At 42.7% G+C, this 12,859-nt stretch overlaps 1 protein-coding gene across 1 annotated transcript in view; it reads right to left on the reverse strand.

Moving 5' to 3' along the window:
* Window positions 1-7,624: 7,624 nt before the first annotated feature.
* Window positions 7,625-12,859, reverse strand: part of RHOU (ras homolog family member U) — an 11,063-nt gene continuing 5,828 nt past the window's right edge. Inside the window, exon 3 of the mRNA XM_032242382.1 lies at window positions 7,625-10,980. Within this exon, the coding sequence (XP_032098273.1) occupies window positions 10,525-10,980 (456 nt within the window). The 3' untranslated portion in view covers window positions 7,625-10,524. The remainder of the gene's footprint in view (window positions 10,981-12,859) is intronic.

The raw sequence follows: 12,859 nt of genomic DNA on the forward strand, positions 1-12,859 counted from the left end.
GGAAGTTCAGGCTTTTTTATTTCCTCACTCTGTCCTCCATTTGAGAGCTCGATTCCTACAGAGGCAGGCGGTTGCCAACTGGGACAATATTCATGACAAGTAGGAGAGAGAGTCTCTTATCTAACTGCAGAATTAAACGCCCCCCTCCTTCAATCTGTTTGGAATAACTTACTGAATGTACTTGCTCCTGAACCAAGAACTGTTACCAGGGAAATGCCATGCATTGATTGGCTTAAACCTGTTTTCTAAAATGATTCTTGGCAGAGGAATGGAATTGTCACAACTGGCTCAGGTTGGATCTGGAGTCAGTGCCCAAAACCATGTTATTCCTACTCTAAAGAGGCAGGGTGAAGCAGATGTTCACACACAAGAGAACTAAAGAGAGGGTCCAGTCCCTCGTTTGGATCAAATTACAATGAAAGACTGAAGAACATTCGCAAGACAAAAAAGTCAAAATGGACATTACAGTGCAAGTAAGAAGTCCACACCAGAAACCCGGAGGTTTCTGAACTTCCTACAGGTTATGGGAAGGGGAGTTGAAGTGGATTTTATCAAGTCATAAAGGCAGGACAGACTGACCGAGCTTTATTTGGGTAACACCTACAAAATGTGTGTAACAATCAGTAGGCAAGGGAAAGGGGAACAGTGGGGAGGAAGCATAGTTGCACAAAAGAAAGTATTAGACTAAAAATGCCAAAATGTGCCAGTGTTGTTGTGTGTGCCTGCAATCCCAGATACTCAGGAAGCCAAGGTGGGAGGATTGCTTGAGGCCAGGAGTTCAAGGCTGTGGTGAGCTTTAGGCATGCCTGTGAATAACCACTGCATCCCAGCCTGGACAACATAGAGAGACCCTGTCTATAAAAAGAAATTAGGGGAAAAAAATGCAAAATATAATAGCATCTGCCCTTAGATGATGAAACCGTGATTGTTTTTCTCCCTTTTACAAGTTTTTCTGTTTTTCTAATAATCTTCTAATGATATTTATTTTATAATTAGAAAGTATTAATATAAATAGTTAATGGTGGCTTCCAAATGTAACTTCTTCCTAAGCATGCAATTCCCATGATTGATTCCCATGACAAAAGCCACATGCACAGTAATAATTTTTCCAATATTTGTTAAGCATGGAATTGTCAAGCTCTTCAGAGGCCTGGCAAGATAAAAATCCCTAATTAACAAGTACTCAAGGACTGACACATCTTAGCCATATCATGTTGTTGTTTAAATTGTGGTCTACTTGTGGTTGGAGGCTACGCTTAATTGTTAAAAAGTTAATTGTTATCGAGTCAAAAAGAGATCTCTCTGGCTCCCTGAGAGAGACTAATTAAGTTGGGAAATCCCAGTGAGAACCCCAACTCCAAGAGGAAGCACACTTATCTCTAGATGACTTTCCATATGTGACAGAGTAAGTTCTTGAAGGGCAAGGATTCTGTGTGCTGATTATCACATTAGCATCACAAATTCTTTTATTGATAGAGAGGACAACCAGCAAACCCACATGGCCCACACCCTCTTTAATCAACTTCATTATTTTCTCTGTTTTGTACTATGTGAATCCTTCTTCTAAGTTTTACTGTTTTCGTTTTTCACATTAACCAGGTTTTGATTAGTGAAGATTCCACTCACTGAACTCCTTGTGTATCAGAAAGAGAGATTTTCTATCTTCCTGGAAAACCCTTTATTTATCATGGACTCTGCCATGCTCTTAAGCACCAAAGCTGCCTCTTCTTTCCTCTTGGCACAAATACCACTGACACGCCTCTGACCATAAGCACGTGGCCAGGGCCCAACGATCTCAGGACATAATTTTCTCTACTCGGAGTTTGGTGAGAACTACTAATTTCTTAATGTCATATTGGTTTTGCTTAAAATGAAAAATCCTAAACCTGTGTAGGTCAAGGGTGAAAAGAATTTTAATATCTTAAAATAATGGAGAAAAGAAACAGTAGAGATTTCATGGCTTTAGTTCCTGGTGAAGCTGAAAAAATTAAAGGCCTTATCCTGTGAGCATATAGAGGTGGCCGGTGGCAAGGGCAGGATGAGGATCTCAGCTTCCTGGGGCCCTAAGGATACTGGGCGGTCCTCTCAGCTGTGTGCCATGCATCCTGTCCTGGTGTCAATGCGCACATGCTGCCCCACAGCAGTCACTCTCATTTAAATCCCAAATGTGGGCATATTACAAATTTGCATGCAAGAGAAAGGCAAACTGATGTCTCAAAAATGTGCACAGACAGGGCATGTCAGAAGAATGCTATCAGTCAAAATCACATGGTGTCATATAGTATCCCGTGGCACAACTAAACACAAAAATGCCTTGCTCAGGGAGAGGGGCAGTGTGAAGAATAAAACCACCTTCTGTAAACCAATTCTACTGCTTTGGGAGATGACTATGTAATGGATGGTGAAGAGCAGTTTCAGTTCTGTATGGAACACAACTACTGAGAATCGTGCTGATAATCATAGCAGTTTTAATACACATTTTTTAAAAGGGCTTCCCATACCCTGGGTGCTATGTTGTCCCACTAATCCAAATGAAAGCTGAATTCTGTCCATTCTGCTGGAAGAGGGAGCAGATGGAAACAATGTAGGTCTGGCATCTAAAGAAACATCCAACATCTATCTCAGCTGCCTCTGCTCATTCAGCAAGGTGCCAGTTTTCCTTCAATGTAAGCATGCACTCTCCCTCAGAGGAGCAAGATTCAGCAGCGTTTAGACATGTTTTCTCACCCTTTGAATAGTCAGACACTGACTAAATGAATAAAGGTGACCAATACACCTTTTATACCAAAAAGCCTGACTTCTAAACCAGTTGTGTTCTCTACCTGCACAATAATACATATGACCCACTTCTCTTGACCCATGATAGTCGTGAGCAATGGGCTGCACCAGCCCTAGCAGCCCCTGCCTCTCTTTCTCACATTAATCCACTTGGCACGCTCATGTACCTGTGCAACCTTCCCCTACCCCCACACACATTGTCTCTGGGCTTGGTTTTAGGTCGTGCTTTTTGATCCATGGACATTTTAGCAAGCAGGATGTAAATAGAGGCTTGGTAAACCCTTGCACACTGGAGCTGCCTCTCTTGGTACAGTCCGTCACAAAGTCAGTCTCGTCTCCATGCTATAAAGAAACTTGAGCCAGACTACTGAATATTAGAGGACACAGGCAGAGAGGTCTGAATGTGGGAGTCTTCAGATGGTCCAGCCCAGCTGAGCTGCACATTCTCTCTCCACCACACAGGTACACTTGAGGCAAAAGGAGTGCTTGGCTGGGCCCCGTCAACCCACAGAATCACGAGGAAGAATAAAGTAGCTGTTGCCCTAAGCCACTAAGTATTGGGGTGGCTTGTTATATAGCAATAGATAACTAAACTGGCATATCTCTGCAGGGGTTTTTAAAGAGTCCCTCTATATCCTCTCTATACAAGAGCAGAAAGGAAGAAGGGAAATTAAGACTTAAAATGCCCTCAAGGAGTAATAGTTCTACCACTACCTCAGGCAAAGGCCCTTACCAAATTAGTCTTTTTGTTTCTCTCTCTAATAATTAAGGACAATAGCAACCAATCCTATGTGTCCACCATGTATAGTATGAGGTTAGAAGAGCTGATATATTTATTTATTCATTTATATCACAGCCTAGTCAAGAGGAGATAGTCAGATTAGGGCAATTGGTGAAATATTTTTCATGACCAATAAAAATGTGGTTCATAAATTTCAGAAATTATAATATTTTTTAAAACATTTCTTCCCTTATAAACCCTCACTGTTTCCTGGTCTCCTCTGTCAACATTTTTTATAGGAAAAAATGTTCATTGCTTTACCTAAATAATTTTTAGCCTGATTAATAATTGATCCCCTTCTGTTTCCATTTGAAATAGAAACACTTGGCTTTTAGCAGTACCTGATCAGTTTTGGGGGTGACAGCAAAGTGATTTAGAAAAGGAGCCAGTGTAAAGAAAGGGGCACTGAGTAGGAGACCTGGGCCCCTTAACCATGTGGCTGGTGACATGGAGGACTGTCTAACTTTGGGTGGGCTCTCAACCACACAAGGGCCAACCATAAAAATCATTTAAGGTTGTCACAAAGGCAATAATTACTCATATAATGACTCCACCTCATTCTCATCCCTCAGACTGAAACAAGATAACAAAGGAGGTAAATTGTGTAGATAAATTAAATGCATCATCAGTTACTGTGTCTCATCAGTTACTGTGTCTGGTTTTAGATCATTAATGCGCAATAATAGCCTATGTGCAGCCCGCCTAGCTTCATGGTCTGGTCTGAGATTTATCTCACAGTAAACATAGGAACCCAGGAAGAGCCAGGAGAGAGAAGGGACACAGGGAGAAAACAGTCAGAGGAGGGAGAAGTTTGGGAATTCTAGGTGATTTTTCTGTATGTTTTTTAACCAATAAAATCTTTGATAAATACGTGAGTCAAACCAATCTATTTCAATTGATATGGCTCTGCTTGGTGATATTTTAGATATTACAGTCCTAAGTTCCTGTTGAGTATCTCTTAGCAGAGATACTTGAGCAGATTCAAAATAAAATTCTGGCTTAGCCAGCTGAGTCTGGTACAGTCTAAGTCCATGATAAATTGGAGTGCAAAGAGTAGTCAATCTTTCTGATCTTCACGGTAAAATCAGTTCTTAGATTTGCTTCTGACGCACATGACTTTCTTTTCCAACAGCCACTTACAATATTGGTACTTGTCTTAAAGTGAAACCCTGAACCAGCTATTATCCAGCAGCTGTCAAAGAGTGATTGATGCAAGTGATAGTTCCAAAAGCTTGTGTACCAAGGGCTATACTAGAATGTCTAAGTTCTGTTTGTGCTTTAAGTTTGGACTATAAGAATGCACCCAAAACAGCATGCTTGGACTATAAGAAGAAATGCCCTCCTGGGAATGTTTTCCAAAGTGACCATCAGCATATGCCAAGTTGATGTTGTACCTCCAGCTGTTGGATTGAAAGGAAATGCTAGAAACAGCTATATGGAGAATGTTTCTCCTCCGGGCAAAGCCAGGTAAAAAGGTAAAATATTCACATCAACATTTTTGGTACCCACATTCAAGGGAAGAAAACAAATTCCCCTCTAGAGCTTCCAGGAAGCAACACAGCCCCGCCAACCCCTTGGTTTTAGCCCAATGAGACCCAAGTCAGATTTCTCACCTCCAGACCATAATGTAATAAATCTGTGTTGCTTTAAGCCACTTACAGCAGCCAAAGGAAACTCATAGAATAAATTAAGTTAGAATTACCTGTGGGACATTCAGGAGGAAAGCAGCAAAGGGCAATGGGATATTCTTCTTCAGGATGCGTTCTCTTTTTAAGGATAAATATTGGGTCCCCAACCACATGCATCTTTCATGTGCAAGCTGTGCCTCTTCAAGTCTCAGTTTTATTGTTAGTATTGCACATTGTACCACATAACTGTGGTTGGGTGACTTGGGCTGTTAAATGAAGACTGTAAAAATGTAAGAATGGCCGGGAGCAGTGGCTCATGCCTATAATCCCAGCACTTTGGGAGGCCGAGGCCGGTGGATCTCCTGAGGTCAGGAGTTCGAGACCAGCCTGACCAACATGGAGAAACCCCGTCTCTTAAAAAAAAAAAAAAAAAAAATATATATATATATATATATATATATATAAAAGAATGTGCCAGTCTGCAGCAAGAGCTTCTTGCATGACAAGAGTCAAGGGACAGCCCAGCACAAGGCTGGGGAACACAGCAGATCCGTGACTTCCACACGATGCCTGTATCGCAGCCTTGTCTACCGACGCCCTAAACTACCTTTGTACACTGAATTCAGATTTTCCTGCTTCACCATCTGCAGATTCACTTGTCAGTTTTCAGAGAGGTGGCCCGCCCCACACAGTTCCAGCAGGTCAGCAGCAGCAGCTGTAGCAGCTTTGCTCCACAGAGCCAGCCTGTACAACGACGAATGTGACCTATATAATGTTGCTCCGATTTTATAAAAATGAGTGGAAATGAAAAAATGAATGTGCTGTTATCCATTAAAAGTGTAAGCCTCATAAAATTTAATAGAGATGAAGATGGAAACCCTTAGGAGCCAATTGTCACCTCAGTGGGATGCCCACAAGAACTGAGTTGATTTACGGAGTGTCCTGCTGTGAAGGAAATTAAAGGAATCATTGAAAGGGGTCTACTAGGAAGACCATGCAGAGTGAGCATTTACTGAGTGCTTACTGTGTACCAGCACTTTCCATCCATAACCTCATTTGATCAGAGGATGAAAGCATTGGCCCATTGGCCATGTTTATCCACTTGAGAGGTTAGAAAGCTGTTTAGACTCAGAGGGGTTAAAAGATTAAGTAGCTTAAGTAATCAGAACCAGCAAGTGGCAGTGCCAGAATGTAAGCCCAAGCAGCCGGACTCCTCCCCATGTCCCTGGTTGCCACCATCACCACCCATTGTCACCATCCTGACATCATCTCCCTGCCTCTTCCTCCTTTTATCTTGTTCAGACTGGCCTCTGGGACATACCAGATGCTCATCTGCCTTGGGGCTTTCGAACCTTCTTTCCTTTTAGAACACTTTTCTCCTGGATGCTTCTCATTCCTTCACTCCCTTTAAATCCATAAATGCCTCTAGGAAGCACATGCTCACCTCCTCTACTGTGGCTGGATGCGCTGTCCGTGTGTCCTGGGAAGGCCCAGACAGGACATGAGAGACAGACTGGGACAGGGTGTGGAGAAACCTCTGAGTCCCTCTGGGCTGGGGTCAGCTGCCCTGTGGAGGCCAGGAAGCCAGCAGGCTTTTGACACCCCGGCCATGTGTGGAATTGGGCGATACAGTAGTTTTAGTTGCATTCCATGCAGTCTTCCCACTCATTGTGGCTGAACATCTGGTGGGTACTCACAAAAGTTGTATCCTGGCCTATGCAGCGCCATGGGGAGCAGAGTGGATGGCTCCACCCTTCACGGAATGACCTTGAGGCTAGAGGGTGAGAGCAAGAAGACTTCCAGCCCCTCAGAATAGTTGCCTCCCCAGGGCCGCATTCCCTGGAGCCCTCAGTACAAGGACTGCATCCTCATGACATGATGAGAAGACTGACTTCAAGAACCTGAAGAAACCACACAGAACACAACAGCACCTCTTGGGACCCTCAGGACCTGGGAACCCTGATCCTTAGCTCTACGGCTAGTAAGGGATCATGATGCCTTTGACTTCTAACCTCTTTCACGGTGATTTACAGATCTTGGATGTCTGCTCTGCATTGTTCAGGATCCAGATAGCCAGGTGAGAAAGGCAGTACTGTTTCCAGATGAAGAAACTGAGGCTCAGATCGCTGGCCATCTCAGCTTCATCCCACACTAGTGCTTCTCTGGACTTTCGGTTCCAAGAATAGTGCTCCCTCCAACTCACTGGGACATCAGCACACGATCTATGAGGAACACGTAATCAGCGGGTGCTTATTGTCAGACTGTGGCTCCAGAATCTAGAAAACCCCATGCTGAATAAGCACTTCAGATTGGTTGGAGATGCATTCCCAAAACGCCTCTCGGTGTATGCCATGATGCTTCCCAACGGTTGCTGCTTCAAGATGTGGTTAAACACCTCCAACAAAACCATTCGAGAGAAGACTCAAGAGCCATTATATCCACAGGTCAGAATTTATTTCATACCATCTCATTTGTAGCATTTTCAAGTACAACATTCTGCCCAACATCATTTACACTTGAAAACAGAAAAGCACAACTTGGTAAGGCACCAGGTTACGATAGTCAGGAGAGAAGGCCTTGCTCCTGCTTTGGCTTGTGTCACACCTGGGTAGTTTCTCTAGAGTCTGTCAAGCAGAGAACAAGGTTATAAAAGGTCCATTTATACATACATGGTAACGAGACATAGCAAACAGTTCGGAAGTTTGTGTGTTTAAATTATAATGGTGGCCTACACTTGTAGTTCAGCCAAGGTGGCATTCTCTAAAGCAAAATTCTTAGAAAATCTTCTCTGCAATACCAAGCTGCAAGTTTAACAATTTTTGAGCTTTGAAGCGAACCAATTTTATATTTAACTCAAACACATACTTTAAAAATATTTTCGGCCCCAAACCCTATGTTCACAAAGAAATAAAAATGGAGGAAAATCTCAAGTATAATCGTACCTTTACTATTCTATAAAATGCAGCAACATATATTAAAAACTGTTGCCCTTAAAGGTCAACCCACTAGATTTTTAACACTAATAGTCCAAGCTGTTATTAACCCCAGCTAAAATTCAACTGTTTGCATAAAGCTTTCAGAACGGGGCCACACAGGCGTCCTTCACTAAGCACTTTCCACCCGAGGCCTATAGGCAGGAGGCGTGGAAGGTCCCTCCAGGGTGACCAACTGCAGCCCTATACGCTGTCGCATGCATAAAACTTCTTTCAAGTTTTGTGTTCTGTCTTAAAAATGAATTTGCATTATACTCCATGCCATTTACTTTAATATAAAAATAATGTTTCAAATCACTTACCACTTAAATAACTCATCTTCCCTCCCACACCTCTGGACACCAGACAGGCAGAGCCCAGCCTAAGCCAGGCAGGGCAAGATGAGACTATATTATTAGGTCTATTTTAAATATTTCCACAAATAATTTTCCTCCTTCAGGTTGTAACTAAATGCTTCAGGAAACTACAACTGACATCAATTCCAATGTGTTGAATAATCAATAGTTAACAGTCTATGTATTTTAGTTGTTTAAAGATTAATCTTTTGTTAAACAAAGAAATTTGTTAATTTTATTTACTAAGAGAAATAAATGGAACCCTAACCTACAGTATAGCCTGATCTTTTTTTCTACTGAAAAACACAAACTGGATATCTTTTTAATATAAAAAGACAACACAAAACCCACAGAAAAATAAAACTCTTCTACCTAACTGGCTTTACAGAGATTTCCCTCATTGGTTGTGGAAGTGACTTCGGTGGCTCTGTCTCACCCACCGCAACTCAGTGTGTTCAGGCTGCCCTGTAGCATGTCAGAGGCATTCCTACCAGAGTAAAAGCTACTCTCCCGAGGTGGCACTTTTTTCTCCAGAAGATTCAGCCCTAAAAGCTGCCACCTTGAAGGATGTATTTCACCATCAAAGGAAGCAGCCAAGCATGGGGGCCATGGTCCCGGCATGCACCCGGCCGACCACACACACCGCCCCTCAGGAGTCCTCAGAGTCCACTGGCCTCTGCTGCTACTGCCCTGAAGCTATCTGTGGCTTTCACTGGTTGTTTTAACAGGTTTCAAGATATGTTCATTTCATTTTTTGTTTAGTTTTAAGATGTCCTCAAAAATATATATATTAAGAAAACCTAAAAGCATACTCTGAATAAAAAAGATGTTGGTTCACAAAAGTGTCAACAAGAAGAGGAAGCCAAGCTTCCTTAGCATGTGTTTTTGTGGCCATGCTTTTCCCCATTAACTGTGTAAGAGTCTGACCTCTGTCAGGCTACTGTTATCAACAACAAATACAGCCACACAGACGTATGTGTCTGTGTGCATGTGTGTGCGTGGCTGTGCACACAGAGAAGTACATCTTGGCTGACTTAAGAAAAAATGATCTGTTTCCTGTCCCACAAACATTTGCTGTTGGCCTTTCAAAAGTATTCACCTCTCTGCTGAAGCAACAGCTTGAATATGGAAGTTTAAAAACAATCCAGATAGCTGCTCCCTGGTGCCCTCGCTACCTAGGATTGAGGCAGCTTGGTGCCTGTGTTACAGTACCAAAAGCAAATGTCACATTCTGATCTCCACAGGAATCACTCCCTAAAACATGAGAAATACTAACTAACACTTCCTTTCCTCTGCACAGCACTCTATGTTCATACAGTGTCAACACAACTGGTCTAAGAAAGAAAACTCCCCATAAGAAAGTTTCCTTTTTTGTCTACACAGTGCAATATAGTCATGGGATGCTTTTTGTTCGTTGTTTTTAAATCATAAGAAACTGGGTATTAGCAAATGACAAAAGTGACTGTTTTGAGGTTTTGTAGGCAGAGGTCTCGCATTTTTTCTCAGAGTTTTGCTCCTTTAAAGAAAAAAAAAATGTATGGTTTGCATGGAGTTTCAAAGCTAAGAACTGCTCCTACCATGGTTGACCCGTGTACATAATGCACTTTGCATTAAGTAGCCCTTAATCAAGAGAGGGTTAGCCATAGCACCCTCCCTTTCGTTCTTCTGTACATTATAATGTAGCAGAATTGCATTCTTGACATCCAGATTTGAGGTGTCTTCTTCATATTAGATATCAATTAACCCAGAGGTCTAGAACTCTAAATTTCCAGAGATGTGAAAAATGTTTAATTTACTTCAAAAATATCTTGCATAAGTATCTCATCCCTAAGCTCAAACAACAAGAAAATTAAAGGCAAGAAAGAATGCATAAGTTGAGAGCTCCTCCTATAATACATATACACACACTCTCTATACAGGTTCTACACAGTAAAAGGAGTTGTTTCAGCTAATATAGCTTCTACTATCAATTTCATCTGAAAATAGCCTTTCTGGGTGTCTTGCCAGCATCATACGAAACAGCAGTATTTCTTCCACCAGGACTTGGAGAGGTTTTTCATTTTATCTGGAGTCCTGCTTTTAGACTTCTTTGGCTGTTGCTGAGTGTCCGAGTAATGAATGCCAGCGACGATGGCTGCATCAAAGACCTCTTTGAGGTTTTTTTGAGTCAAGGCTGAACACTCGATGTAGGAGGCGGCTTTGATTTCCTCGGCGCACAGCTTAGCCGCCTCTTCAGGCACTGGCTTTTCTTTGCATTTGTCCAACTCAATGAGGACTTTGACGTCTTCTCTGAGATCTGACTGCGTTCCAACTAGGATGATGGGGGCTTTGGGACAGTGGCACCGAATCTCCGGCACCCATTTCTCACTGACATTCTGGAAAGATGAGGGGCTCACGACACTAAAGCAGAGCAGGAAGATGTCTGTGTTGGTGTAGCAGAGAGGCCTCAGCTTGTCAAACTCATCCTGCAACCAAGCAAAGTCCCCAAAAGTTATTTTTTAATCAATTCTCATCAGTAAAAAGATCATCTTCACATTTTTCCTGAAATGGTCCGGCAGGTGATAGAAGACTCACTGGTCCGAGGAGGAAGAGCCAGCAGCCTTGAAAGTACCCTGCTGTTTACCAGGCGGGGCCAGCGCACAGCAAAGGTGTGGCAGCTGTCTGCTGCCAGGGCCAGCTACGGCCTGAACACTGCCAAGCATGTTCAAAATGTTCATTGACACTCAAGACTACTTGCAGCGTAACATAGAAAAAGTGCTCAAAGCAGGTGGGTTCTAGAAATAAAATGGACTTTAGCCTTCAGCTGAGTGTAACCCAAACTTACTCTCAACTCTTGGTACTTAGCTACTCTTCTAAAATTCAGACCATACCCACACTGATCCTCAAGACCCAGACTATGAACCTCAAGACCCCAGTCTATGAACACAGCTCCTCTCTTTTATGAATCCAGCCCTGCCTTTCCCCACAACAGCTCTGAGCAACGCCGATTTCATCCCATCTGCACTGTGCACACACTCTGCCCACACCATGCACAGCAGTGTAGAATAATGCTGATCAGACTCGAGGCCAGACCAGAAATGGAGTTGAGGACCTTTGTCAGGCCACGGTCATCAGCGACTCATGTGCTTCTCAATGTCACTTACAGACACTAGTTAATACATCCTCATTCTGGCTATATCTTCTCTTCCTCCCTCCTTCCTTCATTTTCTCCTACTTCCTTTATCCTTGCCAATACCCATGGCCTCCATGTACAGTGGTTTGGACAGACAAGAACTGGAGAATAGGCATGCACACCCTACCCTTAAGGTGTAGAGAAGTGGATGGAATAAATTAGAGTTGATTATAAATAAACCAACGGTTGTGCTGCCAATGCTCTCCCACGGTCAGCCACCCAACAGACAACACTGAACATCACCTGCAGTCAAAGCACAGTGGCAGGCGAGGGGATTTGGTTGTGAACAGACAGATGCTGGTCTCCAAATTAGCATTTCTTTATAGCAAACATCCTATAGCTCCCTGTAGCACCACATTCAGCTAACTGAAAACTTTCACTCAACTCTTTTGTAGAAAAATATTTATTATTTCATATTTAAAATGTGTATCTGTTGGTGCCAACCATCCTCAGGTATAAATAATTTCTCAATGACAAGACAAAGCTCAGTGCCATTCATGTTTTTCATTACTCAATTGACACAATCTGATTATTTACTAAGTACTATTTATATCTACATTATTCTCCATCTGTGGCTTTTTTCTCTTGGTATAAAAGAAAGCTGTAACTTATTTGAATGAACTTTCTTCATTGTTTCAATTACGGGCCACCAACCAACCAACTAATCACATTAAAGTCAACCAGCTAAAATGCTCAGGAAACAACATGGCATTTCAGAATGTCACTGACATTTGTGAGGCTTCTGCAAGTGCAAGTTGAAAAAGAATGACTTACCCAAGTGTGGCAGCATGTACATATACTTGGGAAGTATATGTACACAGCTACTTGGGAAGCTGAGGCAGGGGGATCACTTGAGCCCAGGAGTTCAAGACCAGCCTGGGTGACATAGAAGGACCCCTGTCTCTAAAAATAGTTTTAAAAAGAAAAAGAGCGACCTAAGTTTCTTCATGCCAACTTTGTGCTAAATAAATAAACACAGAAACGCAGTCTGGTAGACTACGGCTCAGCTCTGAAGATGTTTTAATGGAATGCTCCCTCTGTTCTTAGAGGGCCTTAAAGAAAAAAGTATAAAGCTGAGACCAGCATTAAGGCAGCCCCTCAGGTAGCTGCCCCTTCAGGTAGCTGCCCCCTCAGGTAGCAGCCCCCCCGTAACTTCCCCCTCAGGTAGCTGC

Source organism: Sapajus apella, unplaced genomic scaffold, assembly GCF_009761245.1.
Source record: "Sapajus apella isolate SASKATOON/1434 unplaced genomic scaffold, GSC_monkey_1.0 scaffold49, whole genome shotgun sequence".
Lineage (NCBI taxonomy): Eukaryota > Metazoa > Chordata > Mammalia > Primates > Cebidae > Sapajus > Sapajus apella.